The sequence below is a fragment of the Neoarius graeffei genome, chromosome 10 (assembly GCF_027579695.1).
Source record: "Neoarius graeffei isolate fNeoGra1 chromosome 10, fNeoGra1.pri, whole genome shotgun sequence".
Lineage (NCBI taxonomy): Eukaryota > Metazoa > Chordata > Actinopteri > Siluriformes > Ariidae > Neoarius > Neoarius graeffei.
The window spans coordinates 13,854,661-13,879,257 of NC_083578.1; the positions used below are offsets into that span (position 1 = coordinate 13,854,661).

The 24,597-nt window shown below is 42.3% G+C and overlaps 1 protein-coding gene across 3 annotated transcripts in view; it reads right to left on the bottom strand.

Annotated features, from left to right (window-relative positions):
• The window catches only part of bin3 (bridging integrator 3), a 98,086-nt gene extending 79,240 nt beyond the window's left edge, over window positions 1-18,846 (bottom strand). For all 3 annotated transcript variants that reach the window (XM_060931326.1, XM_060931325.1, XM_060931324.1), the window contains exon 1: window positions 18,707-18,846. Coding sequence is in view for 1 of the 3 variants with exons in the window: in XM_060931325.1 (XP_060787308.1) it covers window positions 18,707-18,714 (8 nt within the window). In the remaining 2 variants the exon portion in view is untranslated. The remainder of the gene's footprint in view (window positions 1-18,706) is intronic.
• Between the last annotated feature and the right edge of the window lie 5,751 nt (window positions 18,847-24,597).

Here is a 24,597-nt window from a genome sequence, read left to right on the forward strand (position 1 = left end):
GCGCCAGATTCGCGTGCGCAAAGGCGTGACGACAGTCAAGTGCTCACCTGCTGTGTGATCCCAACTTTTAGCTCACGCATATATCGCTACCAAAATGCCTCGTTTTCATTGATAACCCTTCACGAGCTGGAGTGTGACCATAGCTTAAAGGAGAACTGAAGTCATTTTTAAACTTGCTTTATTTACGTGTTATTCAATTATGTTTTTGGTTTTAGTAACCTTATATCGTGACTTGTATCGGCAACTAATTACAATGAAATATTTTACTTATTGGCCTATGTTGAATTTAGTTCGTTTGGTCCACGGCAGTCGTCACTTATCCGAGCGATCTTCACGAGACTTTGAAACGTGAAGTGTCAGCGCCGCCATTTTGAAAACTGTTTTCCAAACGAAATACTACACAAAAACGAGTTTAAAATGACAATTACTGCCTACTTTTTTTTTTTTTTAACTTTCCTGATTGCTATCAAAACAAACAAAACTTCCGGCTTGATTACATCAGCATTCGAAAGAGGCCACGCGCGTCTTTTGACAATGTTGGTCACTTTGATTTCTGCCGTACGTTTTACTTCCGTCCTACGATGTCTCGCACAGGTCTCAGCGAATCTCGTTTACGGCCGTTGCTTTGACATATGGACTGATATTACATAGCATATTTCAAACACTCATAACTTGCTATAGCGGCGACAAAATAGCGATCAAAAATGCATTCCTATATTTAATAAAATGAGAAATAGAATTGATGATAAAAAAAAAAAAATTTACCTTCAGTTCCCCTTTAATGAAGTGGATGTGACGTCAGATGCAACCCAGCAAATTGTACCCTACGACGAGTAAAAATTAGCTTCAACTTAAAATTCGTGGTCCACTAGATGGCGCTGAGAAACACTGCTCTGTTTTATCCTAATCAGATACAGAAACTCCAAACTCAGTTTCAAGTCAAATTGAACGAAGTGGTAGAGTTCGAATTGGAGCTTGTTTGATTGTAAAAATTCCCCAGAGTTGTACAGTAGTGTTTTGAAAATACGTTGCCGAGGTTTTTTTTCCCCCTTCCTTGCTTTTGTTCAGCCGAAAGGTAGCAATCAGACTTTTGGGCCACATTTAAAGGGACAGATTTACGTCGATTCTCATGCCAAAGTTGCTGCTTAATTATAGCTCAGGGAGACCTTGTGATGGAGAAATTTTTTACACTGCTGCAGTCACAGACTGCACTGTACACACACCCCCCGTTATTGGTGTGACAGTAATAATGTCCCTGCAAAATGACGGACGGTTCGTGATGACAGCCCATTTCAGCTGGCAGCTGCATCAAAGCAAAGGTGTGTGCGCTAATGAGACAGAAAGAGAAGGGTGTGAAAAAAAAGAGTGCACACGTGTGTGCGCTGTACGTGTGCATGCCTTCTGTGACAGGTACACGAAGTCGTCATTTAGGGTGTGTGCGCGGTTTCCATGATGATGGCTCAATCGAGGAGTTCGGCGATGAAGTCTTAATTGAATGGGTTTCGTTCCTATCAAAATAAATGATCTGACAATGTGTGCGAGTGCGCGGATGTGTTTTTACGCTTGCTAGAGGATTATTAGAGGTTGTTTGTCTGGATTACGGCCATGACGATGATTCCCAAGACCCGTCGACAAAAAAAAAAAAAAAATTTTACCACCTCAACACGCCATCATGGAAAAGTTTGCATTATCTCACTAATGAAAATTCTTCAACTCCAAACTCTGAGTCATGCTATGAACGTAACTTGTCCGGATTGCTGAAGCCTATATTATCTAAACAGTAATCACGCCTGTCCGATGAATGAACAGAGTGTGAATGAAGTTCAAGTCAATTGTTTCTCTTTAGTGATGACGCAGTAGGTTGCATGAAAAACCGACTCCCCCCACCCCGTGCCTTTTGCAGATAAACGGGCTCATCACGATCACAAAACTTGAATGTCGAGAGTTATTTCGCAACCTTAATCCTTTCACACACACAAAAAAAAAAACCCATACGAGGCAATTATGTGCCTGGGTAAACCCACAACCAGAAGTGGGTTAAAGGTAAACCTGCACATCAGTCTCAATTATTAACGTATTGTGCAAAAATCTGGCAAAAAGATTTTTTTTTTTTTTAAAAAGTGGCACGTTGTGGCTTGTGGTTTTCGATGAGCTGAAATTAGGCGTGCTTCCCCTCAAGCTTCAGAACCTTTTGAGGAAATAAACAGCTCCTGTGGATCAATGTTATGGATCGGTCTTGAACATTTTACAAGGATTTCTTTAAGCTTAAGGGATTCTTCTTGATGCGTGTATGCATTCTGGCGCTTTTTTCGCCACGCCTTTGTTACAGACGTACCGGCACGCTTCTGTACTGTGGGAATCCTCAGCTACTCATCTTCGCAGGCTGGGCCATTTTTACCGACGCCCGCCTGCGCATGTGCACACAGAGAGGACGAGCAGTCAAACCGAGACGACTGATCCCATGCCCTGAGAGAGAGAGGGCACTGCGAGAAACGGAGAGATAGGAAAAACGTCAGCAGGGGTTTTTTAGGTACGGTGGCAATGTGATGTGCTTCACTGCCCCAGTGACCCGGGTGCACGTTAAACACTGTCTTCCTGTCAGAAGACTAAATGAAAGAAAGATCGCCACAACTGACTGAATGGGGAAGGTGCAGTGCAGGGGGGGAGAGCGCAAAAATCATCTCCCACACAACCCGAGCTGAATTGCAGTCATAATGCAGAGAATGAATGAAGCACACAGAATTACGCTCCGGTTACCAGCTTTCTAATGCCAAAGGATGAATATGACTCATTTTCCCTTTTCATTATCCCCAATATGAATGCATATTATTATACACACATTTCTTCGTAAACAGTTTCATACTGATCTAGCGAGATCTTCTGTGCTTAATTCGCAAAGAAGGAACAATAGTGTGTGTGTGTGTGTGTGGGGGGGGGGGGGGGGGGGGGGGGGTCCCCCCTGACAAGCATTTCATTTTTCTGCCATTTATATCTGACAATTCAAAGTGGGCGGGATTACACCTTCATGGTATACCAAAAGCATACACCAATCGGAATCAGCCGTCTGCTTACATCAATTGCCCTTCCACCAAGACCGGTAACTAGATAGAGACGGTCATAGTAAAGTCGCAGTAATTTGAGTAATTTGGGACACCTGGTCACCGTACTTGTCAGGGATGGGAGGAGACGAATGTATGTGTAGAAGATATTTATTAAGAAAAGTGCAAATCAGGCAAACAGTCCAAATCAGCAGGTCAGGCACAAACAAAGGCAGAATCAAAAGGACTAGGAATTCGGAAATCAGAACGACACGTGGCTCAGTAATGTGTCTAAACAACTCAATACTTCGCAACCTGAGTTAGTGTTTGGCGTCCTTATACATGCGCGCTGACTGCGTCTTAATCCAGTGCCGGTGCGAGTCATTAGCGGTGCACACGAATCAGTTTGCGGCACATGCCGTCCAGAGCCAGCCAACACACACGGGTGTGACGTCACATCCGCCTCATTAGTTATTCAAAGCTTTAGCTGGTGGTCTACCAAAGCTCAGCTGACAAAGCGTTTGTACGGAGAAGGTGCATTGCTCGCATGAAAAATGCCTTACGCTTGTGTTGTTTTAGGTTGTTCGAATCAATCAAACCGTGAAACTGATAAGTTTCTTCAGGGTTCCCCGTGAACTAATAGAAAAGGGTGAATGAACACAGGATTTCACAAAAAGACGTCGAGAAAGGTGGTTTTTGAACCTCTCAGTGAAATCGAAGGGAGCCGAGTCGAAGCATGCTCAAGTTTGCAGTGATCACTTGGTGAAAGGTTTGTATCCCTCTCAGCGACGTCCTTAGTGTTTTCCAAGTACTTTTCTTGCTGTGTGTCGCTATTTTACAGTACTTTTTTTTTTTTAGTCACGAAGCGCTAAAGTCCCCAGCTGTTTCTTTGTTCACTCCTCACTCAGTCCATACCCATGAAGGTTGCGACAAAATTCTTCCCCAGCCGTACAGTTACAATGCGCCGTGATCACTTCTTCTCCGTCTTGTTTAACTAAGATCCAGGTCTTTAAAGGGGTTTCTGATGACCTTTGTGAATGATTTACTTGAGAGATAAGAGCCAACACAAGTGAGAATCAAGAGAACTGTTGTCTGTTTACACTTCAACTTGCAGCACTTTGTTGTAAAGACGCGAACGAAAAGCTTATTTAAAAAAAAAAAAAAAAAACCTTACACGGGCAAAACCAATACAGGATTCATTCGGCGGCGACTTGATTCCAAGGTCCTTTACCCAGCCACATACAAAAAAAAAAAAGTTGTAAGCCTCCATACTCTTTCCCACTTTCATCTGTTTTGCGGTGTAGAAGGACGTCTACAACACCAGATAGTTCGAGCTGTCGGGGAACTCGACTAAAGGGTCGTTTTCGAAATTGTATGACAAATCTTCTTTCCCAGACTGTAAGGGTCGATTCCATTGCACATAGCAATCTTCTGAATATATCTAAAGCCAGCAGTGGCTTCTAGATTACGAGCGTACTCTGATAAGTTGTTATCACTAGTTGTTTGCACTACGGCAGCTGTTTAGACCACCAGCTATTTCACTTCCAGTAAAACCGCTAAGAAAAGTCACGTGACTGAAACCCAGCAATAGATCCGGAATGGTAAAAGAGGGAGAGAGAGAAAGAAAAATGACGCTTAGTGAGGAAAAGTTGCATCCTGCCGCCCTGAACAAATTTTTTTTTTAAATTCCCGTTTTTCATGGATCATTCTGGATCGGTGACCCAGACCAGCACCAAAAGTCATAGCAATGCAAGTCAGTCCAGAGGTATTTCTTCATGTGAAATTTGGTGGTGATTGGTTGAAAACTGAAGGAGAAATAGCATCCTAAAAACCGTTAGGAGAATAAAAATAAGAAAAGTAGAAGGATCCTGAGCAACTTTTGGCCCTTTTCCACTACCCTTTTTCAGCTCACTTCAGCCCGACACGGCTCGCGTTTCGACTATCTAAGAACAGCACGACTCAGCTCGCTTCAGCCCTGCTTAGCACCCAAAACTCGCACGGTTTTGGAGTGGGGCTGAAGCGAGCCAAACCGAGCTGAGTGAGGCTGGGGGCATGAGACACTCCCCTGTGCACTGACTGGTGAGGAGGAGTGTCCTCACATGCCCACACGCCCCGCGAGCACGCTGGGATCTGTAAACACCGTAAACCCGGAAGAAAGAGAATTACGAATTACGAGAATTATGAAGCCTTATGCGCCTCGCCTCATCTATACGCTCTTGCCAGTATCTGTTGCCGTTGTCACCGACAACAAGCCACAGCACCAAGACCAGCAACACTAACGACACCATGTCCTCCATGTTTATTGTTTACTCTCCGGGTTGTGAGACTACCGCTTAAAAGGTCACTGATGTCACTGTTTGCGCCGCCTAACAACATCACGTGACGTCCACCCACTTTCGCTAACTCCACCCAATGTGTCCACCCACTTCCAGCCAGCACGGTTCAGCGCGGTTGTAGTCGAAATGCAACTCCAACAGCCCCACTCAGCTCGACTCAGCCCAACTCAGCACGGCACGGCTCAGCCCGACTCAGCCGTGTTGGTAGTGGAAAAGCGGCATTTGTGGCAGCGCTGCTAGCGCAAAAGAAGTCACTTCTTTCTTGCTTACTCGCCCTTTTTGTGTTCGATTGCGAACAAAACTGCTTTGAGTTACATTTTATACACACCATTTTAGTTAGCGTGTCGGTTTATGAAAGCTATAAAAAGAAAAAATTAGCAAAGAGACTACACGACAATTCAGTCAGTCAGTCATACACACACACATAGTATGTTTTTCTAGCAGTAGCACTGTGATGACTTGTTCACGTTGCCAAGGAGATGCGGCTGCTAATCAGCATGTGATCCGACATGCTCGGACCGTTCTGATCAGGCAGCTTCGAGTTAGAAATAAATATCACACATTGGGATGCATTTCTCAACTTGCAGATTTTTAAAACCATGTGACCTAATGGTTAGAGAAGCAGCTTTAGGACCACAGGGTTGTCGGTTCGATTCCCTGGACCAGCAGGAATGGCTGAAGTGCCCTTGAACAAGGCACCTAACCGCTCCTCAGGAGAAGAGCGTCTGCTAAACGCATCTAACATAACCAGCGGTTTGAAATTCTCTCAAGATGTATGCAAGTCCAGACTGGAACTGGCAAAATTATTCCCATTAAACACTGCATAAAGAGGGATGAGAAACAGTTTCCTAAGAAACAAAGCTTTCCTTCAGCCACTGCAGGAGCGATTGCGTAAAGAGTCGAGCTCGACTCACGATACGCATTATGCTACATCAGCACGGCTGGAAAAGGCAGCGGTCAGACTGTATAACACAGGGATCTTATCAATAAGCAGCACACAGGCTCGGTTGACGCCGAGTGCGACCTCATGACCCTGGTGTCATGGTGACCGCGTCACTGTGTCCAGTTGGTTGGCTTGTGTGGAATGCGGTGGTCACCCCGAACCATAAAAGATCCTTTCAGCGAGTGCCCACATCACCCGGAGCACCAACACTGGACGTGTGTGTGAAGGGGAAGCGGCTACTTCCAGTTGCTGATGTCACATCTGGCTGCCATGATGTCACGCTCACTTCCACATCGTCTTGGTCTACATGCAGAACTTGCAAGACTGGAGCTTTTAGCAGCTGATAATACGCTGCTGCTGATTTATTCAGCTTGGCATCTTCTCAGGAAAAAAGGGGATTGGTTGAGGATTAGCTTGTGTGACATTTTAAAGAAGAACGGTCGTGTTTAAGAACAGAGTTCAGCAGGGTCACAGAGACAGAAGCTAAAACGTAAGAGAAATGACGTCCATCGCTGAATTTGAAAAAGACTTTGATTAAGCTTGGTCATTTTCAGATTTATACAATGTTGGACTGTATAGTGCAGCGAATAAATTATTGAACAAGCAACCTGAAATCCTGATTGGTCAGAAGTAGGAACGAGACGATATTAACACTAGGGCTGTAACGATACATAGGGTATTAGGCAGAAAAAGAAATTTACCAGTCAAAAATAATATTTTATATAATCCTGATAAGCGCCGCAGGTGCGAAGACGAGCGCCGCAGGCGCGAAGTCCCTCTAGGGGGGTCTGGGGGCATGCCCCCCCAGAAAATTTTTGAAATTTAGACTTCATTTCCTGCATTCTAGGACATTTTCAGGGTGAAATGGCGTGTAATTTTTGATCAGAAATATTGCATATTTTTACTTTGTATTTTTTTCAGTTTCACTCCTGAATGTATCAGATGTATGTATGGTGTCTGATTTGGTAACAAAAGTGAAAAGAAAATAAACAACAATGAATTGTATATAATCTTTTGATCTAGTTACAGTATTTAATAAAAAAAAAAACCCAACAGTATTCTATTTTACCATACCCCAATGAAACCCCCTTGTTAATCAATGTATCACACATACCTTTTCTGTCTTTTTGTGGAAAAACGAATCAGTTTTTGTCACATTCAATTTGGGGCGTTTGTTGGGATTCATCTTGATCCAGAAGAGTGAGTCAGCAAAAAAAATGCGGTTCTCCCGCCAAGAAAGAGGAAACTACAACGCAGGGTGTTTGGCAATTTTCGACCAATCAGAATTCGCGATTTATTCAGTCCGCATGTTACAAGATTCAGTGCGGGCCAAAATGGCGGAAACGATGAAATATTCTGATTTTTCATTTCAAGTTTTCAGTATTTTTCGTATTAAACTGTGTTTCTTACGATTTGTAAATGATGGCGGAACCACACACGGACTGGCCATCGGGAGTAGCGGGAGTTTTCCCAGTGGGCCGGTGGTTCAGTGTGGGCCAGCGGAGAAAAAAAAAAAAACAGTTGCGCGCTGGCCTTTAATATGATAAGCAATGTTAACAGTTTCTTTAACAAACTGTTAACATTGCTTATCATATTAAAGGCCAGCGCGCAACTGTAATAAGCAATGTTAACAGTTTGTTAAAGAAACTGTTAACATTGCTTATCATATTAAAGGCCAGCGCGCAACTGTTTTTTTTTTTTTTTTCTCCGCCGGCCCACGCTGAACCACCAGCCCACCGGGAAAACTCCCGCTACTCCCGATGGCCAGTCCGTGTGTGGGCGGAACATAACTGGATTTATCGGATGACATGTGGGAGTATTCATGTGTGAAAATTTTCGGCATTATCGTCCGTTTCAGTATCCGTCTGTGTGTATACTTGCCCGTTGAAATCGGCAATCGCCCGTCAAATTTACGGGTGGACGGGTCTCTGCCTAATACCTTAACGATACACCCAACTCACGATTCGATTCGTATCGTGATTTTTGACCCACGATTTTTTTTTAAATGTTTTTTTAAAGTAGTAAATTTGACTTAACATTTACTTACTTACATTAGCTATTTAATAACAAATAATTCAGACCACTGCAGAGAATGAGTAATATGTATGCAAAAATGAACAAATGTATATCCAAAGATTGTTTTATTTCTCAAAATAATACTGTTGAGCCGGAAGCTCTGTTTTTTTCGGTTCTGAAAAAGTCATTTTTCCAAATCGTGTAAATCCGTTAAGATTTTTTTTGGGGGGGTGGCTCTCTCACTCTCATAGGGCCAATGATTTTCTGTGATCGCGGAAAACAGATGGAAATTACGGAATTTTTATGGTGAAACGTTGCTCGCGTGTCAAAATGTAACTGCCGCAGAAGGCTTCCGCCCAAGCAGACATGCCTTCAGTGTTGCCAGATATTGCTAACGTTTTCCACCCCAAAATATGTTCAAAACCAGCCAAAAAGCACCTAAACCTGCCCAATCTGGCAACACTGCATGCCTTTCCGGTCAAGTGATTGTGATTGGCTTGTGGCACACCTAGCCAGCCAATGAGCTGCTTGTTTACAGATTCGCTCCCCGCGTCGCAACCAGAATGGCGACTGCTTAAAAGAAATGAATGCTCTGCCAGTGGCGAGTGTGGACGTTGCGTGACTCGCAGAAGATTGTCGCAAGTCGGCGAAAAAACGACTTACTAATAGATATAAAAAAATAAAAGTAATTTAAGTAAGTTTAAAATGTAATTTAAATAAAAAGTATTCATAAATTTAAGTTTGGAAGCGCCTCTGTTTTTGGGCTGAGGAGAAGTTTGAAAGGGTGTACCGCGATTCTGCCTTCTTGTATCGCGATACAGATCGTGGCTCTGCGTATCGCGATTTCGATTTCGATACGCATATTGTTACAGCCCTAATTAACACACAATATTACATTTTAATATGTTCAGTTTGTAATCACGATAAATTGAACCACAATATCAATACAGCGTGTTGTAAGAAACGTAGATCAGGGTTTATACATAACGTACGGTGTAACTTTCCCTGACTATTAACGTTATTTTAAAGGCAGACTGACTTTCAGATTTTTCAGGTGTAGGTCATAAAAAGAATCCCCCCCCACACACACCCAATTATTTTTGTTTAGTGGACTGAAAACTACTGAACTCGAATCACAGATGTCCAATTTTATTAGTTTTCTTGTTTCTAACAGACCAATTAAAGGGGAACTGAAGTCATTTTGAAGCTTGCTTTATTTAATTAACGTGTTATTCAATTACGTTTTCGGTTTTAGTAACCTTATATTGTGACTCGTATTGGCAACTAACCATACATGTCAACCTTTGGTCACTCAAACCTGTATAACCAACCTCCAAAATCCGTATTTCCCTTATAAAATCCGTATAAGATGCAAATTAAGTTAATTTACCTAAAATTTGAATGATAATTAACAATGATATATCCCAGTTACTTTTTATTCAATATTAATAACAATAAACCTTCAGAATGAATACAAAGCTCCAATGTTTGACAAAAACACACAGTGTCACTCTAATGTTCTGAATTGTACTCCATGACAGCTTTTTTAGCGCTCTGCACCAATACCTCACTAGGGCTACGTTTACACTAGACCGTATCTGTCTCGTTTTCTTCGCGGATGCACTGTCCGTTTACATTAACCCCCCTGAAAAAGCGGGGAAACGGGAATCCGCCAGCGTCCACGTATTCAATCTAGATCGTATCAGCTCCGGTGCTGTGTAAACATTGAGAATACGCGAATACGCTGTGCTGAGCTCTAGCTGGCGTCTCATTGGACAACGTCACTGTGACATCCACCTTCCTGATTCGCTGGCGTTGGTCATGTGACGCGACTGCTGAAAAACGGCGCAGACTTCCGCCTTGTATCACCTTTCATTAAAGAGTATAAAAGTATGAAAATACTGCAAATACTGATGCAAATACTGCCCATTGTGTAGTTATGATTGTCTTTAGGCTTGCCATCCTTCCACTTGCAAGTAATAAGTGATATGCGCTGGGATCTCACACACAGCGGCTCAGTCCCGAATCGTGGCTTGTTCACTTCACTTGCGCGCTCTGTGAGCTGCGCAGGGCCGGAGTGCACACCCTCCAGAGGGCACTCGCTGTTCAGGGCGGAGTGATTTGGAGCGCAGGATGCCTGCGGAGCCGAGCGTATCCGCGTATTGGTGTTGCTGTGTGCACGGCTAACGGTTTTAGTGTAAACGCGAATCGTTTTAAGAACGTTAATCTGATGATCCGCTGATTCGACGTAATGTAAACGTAGCCTAGGCTGCATGTCACAGCAAGTGTCTGTGTTGATCTTGCCGGAGTGCCCATTCAGAATCTTTTCAGTCGCTAGTGAAAGTCGCTCAGGTGAAAATGTTACTTCCGGGTTGGCGGGATTCTCGCAATGCGGTGTGCACATGATCAAAAGTGGAACGAAGTCTCGCTACCACAAGATAACGCGCGATTTCATAAGACTCTTTACTGGCTGTCTGTGGTGTACAGTACGTTTGTAAATGTTATGCGCTCTTTTATCATCGTAGGATTTGATTATAGCTCTAAATAAATATTGAAGTTTTTTTTTTTAAAGAATCTGTATAACTATTTATACGCCCGTATACTACGTTTATTGAATCAAATCTGTATAAAATACGGACATTCCGTATAGGTTGACATGTATGACTAACTGCAATTAAATATTATACTTATCAGCCTATTCGGTTTTTAGCCATGTTGAATTTAGTTTGTTTGGTCCACGGCAGTCGTCGCTTATCCGCGCGATCTTCACGAGACTTCGAAACGTGAAGTGTCAGCGCCACCATTTTGAAAACCGTTTTCCAAACGAAATATTGCACACACAAAAAAAAGGAGTTTAAATGACGATTACTTTTTTCAAACTTTCCCGATTGCTATCAAGACAAACAAAACTTCCGGCTTGATTCCGTCAGCATTCGAAAGAGGGCGCGTGCGTCTTTTTTTGCAGTCGCGCTGAAAGAAATCAAATTAAAGTCTCAAATCTGATTTAATAAAAGGCAGCAGCAAAGAAGAAAGTATTCAGCCTATATTTAAAAGAACTGAAAGATGCAGGTACTGTGGATTGATTAATGTGGGAAGTACGCCCAGTATAATATGGATTTATCACAAAAAAAAACACCACAAGCATGCATTTTATTATTTTGAAAACCCACCAGCCGACTGATCTGGCACGTTTTAATTGTGCGACAGTAATGATGTAAATACCAGCGCGACGGACGAGTGTCCGAAAGTGTTTTTTTTTTCATTTTACCACTGTGTAGTCCTCTATATAGTAATTCCTTATATAGGGAGTATTGAATGAGTGAGTGATTTTGGACACGGAACGTTGGCAGATGTCGGTCACTTTGATTTCCGCTGTACGTTTTACTTCCGTCCTACGATGTCTCGTACAGGTCTCAACGAATCTCGTTTACAGCCATTGCTTTGACGTATGGACTGATATTACATAGCATATTTCAAACACTCATAACTTGCTATAGCAGTGACAAAATAGCTGCCAGAAATGCATTCCTATATTTAATAAAATGAGAGAAATAGAATTTTGATTTTAAAAAAAAAACCGCGCCTTCAGTTCTCCTTTAATGACTTTACGGTCACATGGGCCTAAATTCTCTGCTATTTTTTCCTGCTTCACCATGACGCAATACAAGATACTACGTCATGCATTACATGGTGAGCTTTCCTGGTTTGCGCAAGGCATTGTGGGATACAAATTTGAAACAGGAGAGAAGAATGGAGGACGTGAGTGTGCGAATGAAATGTGAAAGACCGACTACAGTTGCGGAAAGTGAGAAGAAAAGACGTTATGTTATATACGAAGGAAAGGAAACGCAGGACCAAGCTAATAAATATGGGCGGTCGGCGAGCACCTCTGTGTGATCAGCTGTTCATTTAGCGACAGAATGATGGAACTGTTATTGCACGCTCAAAGGTAAACCTGCGCATGCGCACACACGGACTTCCTCTGCTTGACTGCGCAAAGCGAGCGATTTCATGCACATTATTTGTTCAGGAATCCCCTCAAATTAAATAACTTCCCAGCCACAGAATGGCCTGATATTTTGTTTTTTAGATATTACAGAAATAAACAAATCACAATGAGCAAATTTCAGATGGAACTAAAGTTCACCAGTTTTATGAAATCGAAAGGACGTCTGATTTTTATCTTTTTCAGGGTCATAAACGTACTTCACAGCAACGGTTAATATGGAAAGACTGTTTGATGGTAAATTTGTCTCATCACTGTTCCTACTGCTATCTGAAATGCACAAGTAAGTCACACTTACCAAGTGATTCACCTGTATAGATCAGAACAACAACTGTGATTTAAATTTTGTGTAGTTCCTCATCCCAGTGAAGGTTACACCTCTGCCAGCACAACACATGAAGTGCTCCTGAATCGTTTTAGACGTGAGTACGACTTGCATCAAGAACAGCACGCAGGCGTTAATGCTAAAGCCTAGGTCACAACCGGCCGTACGTGCGCCTACGGCCGGTCTACGTGCAAAAAACGCACGGAGGGCGCGCGTGTGACGTGCTGATTTTCGAGCCGTAGACCGGCCGCAGAGGTTCTTTGTCATGTCAAACAAACTCCACGGGCGCTTACGTTTTTTTTCAGGTTGTAAGACAAACTTACAGCCAACGTGCGTCTTTCTCCACGAACAAAAAAAAAAAAAAAAAAAAAAAAAAAAAAAAAAAGCAGCGATTTGGGAAATGCCAAAAATCACACAGCCAAAAAAAAATCGTACGTCCGGTTGTGACCTAGGCTTGACTCGCGTTTCAGACCATCATCATTCCAGCTGCGATAGAACCTGGAGTGCACTTACCGGTATACATTCCGCTTTACGATATCTACCTTCGAATAGCTATGCTACAGATCCGCGCTGAATTCTGGACAGTGCTAAAAAGCTGAACAGGCCCGAACACTTCCTTACGATTAGCTTAACTTTTTGGACTGTTCGGGAAACATGTTTCATGACAGTTAGGTTCCAACTCGCAAACTTCGTGCTCTGGAGAATACCACCTCTCCTACTGCCACCTAGTGTGCAAAAAGAGGTAGCGCTCATAACGAATAATGAGCATAAACATCATGATATACCTTAAAGCTAGACGGTCTTTCGATTTCATAAAATAGATTAAAGTTAGTTTCGTCTGAAATTTGGTCATTGTGATTTTTTTAAAAAAAATTACAGAAATAAACACATCAGGCCTTTCTGCATCTGGAAAGTTATTTAATCTGAGGGGATTCCTGAGCGAATAACGCGCATGAAATCGTTCGCTTCGTGCAGTCAAGCAGACAGAGGAAGTCCGTGTGTGCGTGCGCGCATGCGCAGGTTTACCTTTGACCGTGCACTAACAGTTCCGTCATTCTGTCGCTAAACGAACAGCTGATCACACCAAGGTGCTCGCTGGGCGCCGATATTTATTAGTTTGGTCCTGCGTTTCCTTTCCTTCATATATATAATGATATATATATATATATATATATATATATATATATAAAAAACATAACGTCTTTTCTTCTCACTTTCCGTTACTGTAGTCGGTCTTTCACGTTTCATTCGCACACTCACGTCCTCCATTGTTCTCTCCTGTTTCAAATTTGTATCCCACAATGCCTTGGGCGAACGGGGAAAGGCCACCACGTGATGCATGATGTGGTATCTTGCATTGCGTCATGGTGAAGTAGGAAAAGGTAGCAGAGAATTTAAAGCCACGTGACCCTAAATTCATTAATTGTCCTATTTTTTTTTTTTAATCTAATAAAATCAGAAGTCCATGATTTGAATTCAGTAGCTTTCGGTCCACTAAAAAAAATAATAAATAGTGTGTCCGGCAAAATTCTTTTTATGACCTACACAAACTCTGAAAGACAGTCCAGCTTTAAAGAAGCAAAATCAGTCTCATCAGTATTTTATATCGTGATATTTGAGCCCAGAAATTGTCTCATGCCTCGTCAGAAGACGCTGATTAATTTTCTATAAACAGCAACCTGTACTGCTTCTACAGTAACAGCTCGCTCATAGAGACTTGTTCTTTATACAAGCTACATAATCCAAGCCTAGTAATACATGGAATTAAAAAAAGAAAAATTAAACAAAGAAAAATGTTTCGAGGAGACGACGTTTTAGATTTGTGGAAGGAGTCTCCAGCATTAATACGTTTTCTGCCTCAAACATTTTCAAAGAAAAAGTTTGTGCTTTATAGCTTCTCACCTACTGCTTTTTTTTGTATTACTCACTTCAAGAGAAAGAAAAGGCTGAAGTTATCTATAAACAAAAATCATAACGCATGCCTTTTTTAAATTAAAAAAAAAAAATCTATTAATCATTGAGGGAAAAAAAAACGTGATAATTGTCAGAAAACGGATTGTTGCTGAATAAACCTGTGCATCTTTGATGAGGAAAACGTTTCTAAAAAATGAAATTAGTTCAGAATGTAATGTTTCACACTTGATTGCGCTGTTTGAACCTTCTTTTATTTACACTAGGGTTTCACCAGGAGGTAATAAAACACTTGTTCTTGGTAGTATGTTGTGAAGTAAACTAATGAACAACGGAGCGCTGCGATTCAACTCAACACTCATGAAGACAGGCTGCTGTTTCACCGTGAAGTTGGTTGTGTGTGTCAGACCAGAAAACTTTAATGTACAATAAACATGGATGCAAACGGCGCGCCTTTTGGCGGATGCTGCCTTTTTCAGGGCTGTCTGTGTAACTTGTGTTACGCAAGTAACTTACGTTGGACTGATGGAAATCCTTGCGCGTGCAGTGAAGTGCAGCCAGCAGCAGATAATGGTGCGCAGCCAATTGGCTTTACGTGCGCAGCTTTCTGATTTACTGTTTTCTTCTCATACTTATACTTCCTATGTTTCATGGACTGTAACGGCATTTGCTTATTTAGTAATTTTAATACAGAATTTACTTTGATGAAATTATAATCAGACACTCCAACGCCCCCCCCCCCCCAAAAAAAAAAAACCTCATCGGATCTGCACGATTCACACAAGTCTCCCAGACAGCCGTGAAAAAGGCGGCATCCGCCAAAAGGCGCGTCGTTTGCATCCATGAATAAAAGATCAGTCCCTTCCTGCACCAGGACCTGGTCTTCCCAGCCAGTCTCCTGTCCCAGTACTAACCAGCTCTTGAGTTGTCTGTGAAGATTCTCAGTCATCCAGGTCATAGTAACTGTGGGTGGTAAAAGAGAGCAACTGGACTTGCTTGAAGATTCTTGAAGACATTTCACCTCTCATCCGAAATGCTTCTTCAGTTCTGTCTGACTAGTAGGGAGTATCAGGTATTTATCCTAATAAAGGATAAAGGATAAATACCTGATACTCCCTATTAAGGCCTCTGCATGCTCTTGCGACAAGGCTTTCGCAGATAGCTTTTCGCAGATAGTTGTAATTTATCGTTGAACGGGGAGTATGGACCCTTTTCACGTGACGTCACGACAAACGCGGCCGCCATTTTGGACATGTACTACCAGTAGTTTACCGCAGCCAACACTGAGGAACGGCAGCAAAGAAAGTGTTTATTTTCAGCAAGACTTCCATCATGCCACTATATTGTTGTGCACCTGGATGTAGTAACCATCAACAAACAAGGCAAGGGTTATCATTTTATCGGATCCCGGTAGATGCTGACCGACGGAGAAGATGGATAGCGGCATACCAACGCTTGTGTAGTGACCACTTTGTTGGAGGTAAGACGAATAAAATTAGCCAGAAAAGGCATTACATTGCTGTTAACATTCCATTCTAGTTTACTGTAATTATGATCTGGCAGCTATTTACACCGGATCCAGTGTAAATAGCTGCCGGAGCCAACGTCCGAGGTTCCGGAGCGCGCTAGCTCGCGGCCGGCCGGAGCGCGCTCCGGCAAGCTCGGACGTTGGCTCCGGCAGCTATTTACACTGGATCCGGTGTAAATAGCTGCCAGATCATAATTACAGTAAACTAGTAAATACAGTTTTCTGCATCTCGCTCCTTTTTCTTTTATGTTTGTCGCCTTCCTCGCATTCAAACCGATTCGAGCCGAAGTCCACTAGATGTCCAAAATGGCGCTCGCGTTTACGAAGGTCACGTGACTGAAAAGGGTCTATAGGCGTGCGCGATGTTATTCACCGCCACAACGCAAGGGGGCGCAAAGTCACGAAATCGCTAGGAGTAGTTGGTGGGTGTGGTTAGTGGAGTGTTTATCTTCCGGTTACTGAGCAACAGGTCATTCAACACCGCTGTCCTTATAATGACTTGAACTGGAGTCATATAGATGTACGTACTTCCTCACTTCCTCGATCAACCGCTCTTCGTGCTGCTCCATCTTCGCTCGTGTTTTTAAAAATGGCGGTCGTGAAAACAAACCAAACCGGGGAAGTAGGGAAGCGGAAGTGCGTGTACAGCGGATGTAGAGTAGACCAATCAGAGCCCTCTTGTCTGCGAGGCTGTCTGCGGTGGTCACAAATTTTGGGAGGTGCGCGCAGAGCGTCTGCGAAGGGGGGGGGGGGGGGGGGGGCTTCGCAGACGCCATCTGCGAGGACTGGGTTGTCAGCATAAATTGGCCCTTAGTCAGACAGAACTGAAGAAGCCTTTCGGATGACAGGTGAAACGTCTTCAAGAATCTTCAAGCAAGTCCAGTTGCTCTCTTTTACCACCCACAGCTCGAGTTGCATAGGTGCAGCGCTGATCTCTGTTTAATGCCGCTTTTCCACTACAAATGCGGCTGAGTCGGGCTGAGCGGGGCTGTTGGAGTTGCATTTCGACTACAACCGCGCTGAACCGTGCTGGCTGGAAGTGGGTGGACACACTGGGTGGAGTTAGCGAAAGTGGGTGGACGTCAGGTGATGTCATTAAGCAGCGCAAACAGTGACATCGGTGAGCTTTTAAGCGGTAGTCTCACAACCCGAATAGCAAACAATAAACATGGAGGACATGGAGTTGTTAGTGTTGCTGGTCTTGGTGCTGTGGCTTGTTGTCACCGACAACGCCAACAGATACTGGCAAGAGCGTATAGATGAGGCGAGGCGCATAAGGCTTCAGAAATTCTCGTAATTCGTAATTCTTCTCCTTCCGGGTTTGCGGTGTTTACAGATCCCAGCGCGCTCGTGGGGCGTGTGTGGGCATGTGAGGACACTCCTCCTCACCAATCAGTGCACAGGGGAGTGTCTGCTCACGCCCCCAGCCTCAGTCGGCTCGCTTTGGCTCGCTTCAGCCCCACTCCAAAACGGTGCGAGTTTTAGGGGCTAAGCAGGGCTGAAGCGAGCTGAGTCGTGCTGGTTTTTGGTAGTCGAAATGCGAGCCGTGTCGGGCTGAAGTGAGCTGAAGCGAGCTGAAAAAGGGTAGTGGAAAAGGGCCATTAGTAGCTCTCGGCCTCTCACATACTGTAGCTAGGGTTACAATTACAATTGAGGGGGGGTCTGCAGGCCAGTTTAGCACCCGGACTCTTACTACACTGCCATGCAGTTTTAATGTGCAGAAAGTGGGATTTGGCATATATTTTTCCAAAAAAAAAATTATATATATATATATATTTTTTTTTTTCAGTTTCAACATTTCATCTGTTGTCTTTGTACTACTTTCTATGAAATATAGGGTTTCCATGATTTGCAAATCTTCACATTCTGTTTGTATTTACAGTTTACACAGCGTCCCCAATTTTTTTTTTTGGGGGGGGGGGTTGTGATTGTACATTATACCCCATTTAAAGCAGAACACACAAATTATATTAATATGATTTATTTTTCCTCATAAAGTGACTGTGTAAAAGAAACCGAGGTACTGCAGAGAGATATTTTAAGGTTGTTTTGCACATTATTTCTTGCTGAATTTTCGCCGTTTTTCCACAGAAGCTGTGTTTTAGATATCTGAATGCTAATGTGTTTAAAACTCTCAGTGATACAAGGCGCTTATAAAACTGCTAGCTAGCTTATTTAACCTGAAATAAAAAATTTTTTTACGTTGAGTCGAAGAGAAGGTCGATTCAGCTATAGGCTCAAATTTAAGTTCAAACCCCAAACTAAAACTTTAATAAATTGAGAAACGCTAGCAGGCTAAGAGCATTAGCTTAAAACAACCAAAAGGATTAGCAGCATAGCTAAAATGTTTGGCTTTTTTTTTATTCACAAGAGATTAAGAAGCTTTTAAGACACTTTACATCTTACAAAAGGGTTTTAGTTTTCTGAGAACTGTTTTTTTTTAAAGCGGACTTTTTTTTTTTACATTCTACATATCTACAGACAAGCTAACAAGCTAATGCTAACGCTAGCTGACTAGCCGAGACAAACCAACCCTGACAGCTCATTATTCACCCAAAGAAACGACCTAAACTCTTCCATAAGATGTTGTTTGTGATACATACCAGCTCATGGTGTCGTGTTTACTCCACTTTAACTATAAAACACAACTTTATTTCCAAAAACATCGCCTTTTCTACCTCACTAGCTACAACTGTGGAACCAGGAACTGAAGTAGTAGTATTAGCAGTTGTCGTTGTACAGGGTCCGAGTCCCAATTGGAGATCAATTCAAAAAGAAGTGCACTAGATAGGGCGTGAAAGTCATTCTTTTATGCACTGGGTAGTATTTATTGTGAGGGAATAACGGGTTGTTTGGTATTTTGCTGTTAAGAGGATTTAAAGTACGGAAAGCCAAGTGGATGAGTTGAGTTGAGTTATTTTATTTCAACAGGTGACTGAATTTTACAGGCTTCTGAGATTAAACAACAACATTTTAATAAACAGTGTTGCTATTCGAAATATCACAATTAAGGAATAAACTACTGCGATAAATAATCCTACTGCTACAATCCAGAAGTTCATTATTTTCCAATAACCGCATGCCTGGAAGTGTTTTATTCCACTTACACCACAGCAACTTACCAATACTACCTTTTTTTAAAATAATAATAATAATAATAATAATAATAATTCAAGAAAGTTCCATCATATGTATTTATTATCCATTTATTGTTGCTTTTTTATATAAAGTTATCCACTTCTCATCCACTACTTCTCTCTCTCTCTCTCTCAAAGTTAATCAGATATTTTTAATAAATACAAATTAATTAATTGATTCATTCATTCATTAGCACTATTCACATGTACAAAGCACATATATAGATATATATTCTATCCACATTCACTGGAATCGCATGCTCTTACTCTACTATTAGGATATCAGCTCATATACCATGAGTAGAGAAAAACAAAATGGCAGCGAGTGTTGCTGAAAACCAATCAAGGATGAAATAAAACTCTACTTGAAAACAAAACCCCAAAAAATATTAAAAAAGCGACAAAATATGGAATGAAAATATTTGATGGTAAGAATGTATCTTTTTTCATTTTTCAAGAATTATTATTATCATCATCAGGCGGCACAGTGGTGTAGTGGTTAGCGCTGTCGCCTCACAGCAAGAAGGTCCGGGTTCGAGCCCCGTGGCCGGCGAGGGCCTTTCTGTGCGGAGTTTGCATGTTCTCCCCGTGTCCGCGTGGGTTTCCTCCGGGTGCTCCGGTTTCCCCCACAGTCCAAAGACATGCAGGTTAGGTTAACTGGTGACTCTAAATTGACCGTAGGTGTGAATGTGAGTGTGAATGGTTGTCTGTGTCTATGTGTTAGGCCTGTGATGACCTGGCGACTTGTCCAGGGTGTACCCCGCCTTTCGCCCGTAGTCAGTTGGGATAGGCTCCAGCTTGCCTGCGACCCTGTAGAACAGGATAAAGCGGCTAGAGATAATGAGATGAGATTATCATCATCATCATAGCATTTTTCACAAACTGCTACTGTCATTTCGCCGTTTTGTTTACATTCTAAGCGGAAATTATTTGCTAGACATTTTATCTAAAGTTTTTATTTATCGAATTTGCAAAAAATAAAAATGCTCCGTTTCTCAAAATCCAGTGAATGTGAATAGAATAAAACAGTAATTCCACTCAATCTAATTGTACATGGCTTATAGCCGACTCGGAGCTACGTGCCTTGTCGGCTATCAGCTCATGTACGACTCAGGACCCCGGTTACGGACCTCTGGCGACTCGCTTGTTCACAACAACATACATAGTAGCAGTTTTTGTCAACATTTATTTTCGCGTTTCTCAGGAGAATAGCATTAATTGTGCATCATGAATAGTGATAACGACAGTCTTCACAGAGAAAGCGAGTTTTACTACCCTGTGGAAGAAGAAATAAAAGAAAACATTTCAGGAGAAAGCTAAAAACCTGTAACTGTTGGTAACGCTGAGCAAAAACATGGCTGAATCCTGAATGACTCAATTTTGTATAAATAGGGGACTACATAGGTGGCAAAATGTTTTTTTTTTTCCTGCCATGGAAGTGCACTTGTATACCGAGGAGGAAGCCATTTACATTACAGCCGTGAACGAGGATTCAAAATGGCAGCTCGGCTCGGTTTTCCCTTTCGGGCGCTCTCGTTTTGTTAGAATTTGGTAAAGAAAAAAATATATATATTATTTACCAGCTTAAGGTCGGTCCGGGGGCGGCACGGTGGTGTAGTGGTTAGCGCTGTCGCCTCACAGCAAGAAGGTCCTGGGTTCAAGCCCCGGGGCCGGCGAGGGCCTTTCTGTGCGGAGTTTGCATGTTCTCCCCGTGTCCGCGTGGGTTTCCTCCGGGTGCTCCAGTTTCCCCCACAGTCCAAAGACATGCAGGTTAGGTTAAATTGACCGTAGGTGTGAATGGTTGTCTGTGTCTATGTGTCAGCCCTGTGATGACCTGGCGACTTGTCCAGGGTGTACCCCGCCTTTCGCCCGTAGTCAGCTGGGATAGGCTCCAGCTTGCCTGCGACCCTGTAGAACAGGATAAAGCGGCTAGAGATAATGAGATGAGGTCGGTCCGTATGGTGAAATACTGTGACCTCGGCCCAGAGGGCCTCGCTCAGTACTTTCAAGACCTCGGTCACGGTATTTCACCATACGGACCTCCCAGCTGGTAAATAACATATATATTTTTATCATTAGATTTTTATCTGTATATTGTATAGTCTGCTTGTTCTTGGGAGTTTTTTTTCTAAATTCTATTTTATGTTGTACAGTGTGTCTTTTTCTTTTTGCATGTCTGATAACTTGCTGCTGTAACATAATATACCAGCTTGGGATCAAAAAGTAAATCTATCTATCTATCTATCTATCTATCTATCTATCTATCTATCTATCTATCTATCTATCTATCTATCTATTCATTAATCAATTAAAATAAATAATTTCAAAAACACAACTTGTTTTGATTCCAGGAAACTTCACAATACAAAGTTCTGTGTCGTGAAGACTTTCATGTGGAGGAAAACCTCAAGTTACAGCTTCACCACTGACTGTTATAAAACGCTGACTCTGGAGATGATCCAAAAATTGTAAATGAAAAACATTTTCCCATAGTTATATAGACAGATCGATATCAAGGAAGTACATTTATAAATTCACCAGCCGTTTTATCCAGGTAAGATGCTCAAAGGGTAAACACCGGCTCTTATTTACATTGTCCTCTTGCACATTTCTCACCGTTTAACTGTTTGGGAGTGTCTATTTGGGAGTACAAGTGAACCGTTGAACTCTACATTATAAGGCTGTCATAACCATGTCATTAACACATCGGAACTGTATTGTCATGTGCGTTCAGACATAACAGTGATGTGATTCGTTGTCATGGTACCATTAGCAATAGTGTCACGTGATCATTTTTACTATGTGTATTATACTCACAGTACGCTTTATGTCCCGTTTGTACATTTTAGCTGAAAAACATGATAAGGAATAAAATAACGACAGGTCATGAGCTCCAAAAACAGCAGCTCTGAAACCTCTCTCCGAGTCTTACAAAGCCCTGACACTGGAGACTCCTTCCGTAAATGTTACATAAAGATCTGCTCTTTATGGAGAAAACAATTACAGATTATTATTATTATTATTATTATTATTAAAGTGGAGCATCTACCATACAAGTTCCCATGTATGTTGCTAATCAACACCATTTGAGCAAAAATAGTCAAGTATTCAACATCACTGTGGTAAAAACATATGAGAGAGAGAGAGAGAGAGAGAGAGAGAGAGAGAGACCCTAAAATACATTTGTGTTTTCTGTTTATTTTTTCTCTCCATATTTCATTGTTTCAATTTTTTTTTGTCCTTTATGATGCTGTTAAAGACTAATCAACAACACTAAAACTCATAACCTAACATTTCTGGGGTTGGCGTTAACATGGCATTCGTTTTGCCAAGCATTATGACAGACCTGAAAAAGTATGTGTCCTAAGATGTTTTCTCAACCTGTGACGTACAGTAAATTGTTGATGATGTCAAACATGATGGCAGCTAAACTAGTAATATTAGTGTGACATTGCTAAACATGTCATGACTCGTAAAACTAGTCACGATGCAGTATGTTTATGACACGACGCAGAATTTAAGTTGAGTGTGACCCAAATAACTTTGAAAAATAAATCCATGAAGCAGTACATACCATAGTGAGGAATGGCTAAGAACATTAAAGTGGTATGACTTGTTATGTACGGCATTGTTCTTGGTGGCAGACTGAGTTTTCAGAAATTTCTAATCTCGAGAGAATCTCTTGAGATGTTCACCCACAAAATTCTCTCAAGTTTATACAGAATGGTGCTGAAAACAGAACAAACTGTTGAGAGAACTCAGAGGAGATGAGCCAAACTAGCTTGAGCTGACAGGAAGGCTATGGTAACTCAAATAATCACTCTTTACAAACATGGTGAGGAGAAAAGCATGTCAGAATGCACAGCACGTCACACTGGTGCAGAAATCTGAAGCTACATTCGGCACCGAATCTGTACCTGGTCTTTTTTCTATCAAGCAGCTCAAAGTAAGCGAGATTCACGTGTCCTACAGTATGGAAGACGGTTTACTGCTTCACTGCTGAGTGTTTATAATGATCAGTCACAGCAAGGAGCTCAGAGAGTGTAAACTGATGAAGTAAACACAGACTCCAGCTGAGACTAATCCCCAGTGGACGACACAAAGAGGTCATGTCTACACTAGAGCAATGTCCTCTGGGCATATTTCTTTACACACTTTAGCATAAAAGAGGCTTTTCAGCTTGGCGTGGATCTCGAGACGGACAGCAGCAACTCCATGTGGTCGTCATTTCCATCAACAAAAAGGCAACATGCCACGTTTTACAAACAAACGTATGACAAATGAACATGTAGCGTCTGCGTTTAGATCTAAAGACCTTCCTGTGGCGTAAAATTTTTTAAAAGAAGAAGAAGCCTTTATTTGGTCACATGTACACTCGAGCACAATCAGTACGTTTACATGCACATCCAAATCAAGCTGCTGTCGGTAATCGAGCTAAGGGTCCCAGCAGGGGTGCCAGAGAAATCCAATCCTACATGCACACAAGGAAATCGAGCTATTGTGTGAGGTACGTTGTGCACCCGAGCCACAGATGGCGCTACACGCCCCATCGTGTTGGTACACTTCCGGTTGTCATCATGAAGAAGAGCTATTCAAGAGTGTAAACAAAGTTATCAGTTCCGTGTTCTCCATTGCGCGTTTTTCTCCCGTCCATGAATTTTAATATATTCAACTCCTTAAGCTGAATGAGCATGAACTCTGTCTCCTCATTGCTCCAGAAGTGCACGTTTCTGCTCGCCATTTTCTCTTCTTTGTTTGTTCCTCCTGACCTCTTCTGCTGCTCGCTACTACTGTTGTCATGCCGACCGAGGCTGTCGTGTTTCCCGCTTGTGGTCTTGTCACTCCCGGAGTGCTGAAGTAAGTAGCTCGACTACGTAGCTCGATACGGTATACATGCACTAAGTAGCTCGGCAAAAATCGCATAATCTAGGTCGTGTAGCTCGATTACGAGAAATCAAGTTCGGTTCAATTTCAGCCTAGCTAAGGTGTATCCATGGCATTTAGAACTTCGATTTCAGTCGAGCAACGGCAGAAATTCGATTTTCTCTATGTGCATGTAAACGCACTGAGTGAAATTCCTCTTCTACGTTTAACCCATCTGAAGCAGTGAACACACAAGTGAGCAATGAGCACACACACATACCCAGAGCAGTGGGCATATATATATATCATCTCATTATCTGTAGCCTCTTTATCCTGTTCTACAGGGTCGCAGGCAAGCTGGAGCCTATCCCAGCTGACTACGGGCGAAAGGCGGGGTACACCCTGGACAAGTCGCCAGGTCATCACAGGGCTGACACATAGACACAGACAACCATTCACACTCACATTCACACCTACGGTCAATTTAGAGTCAC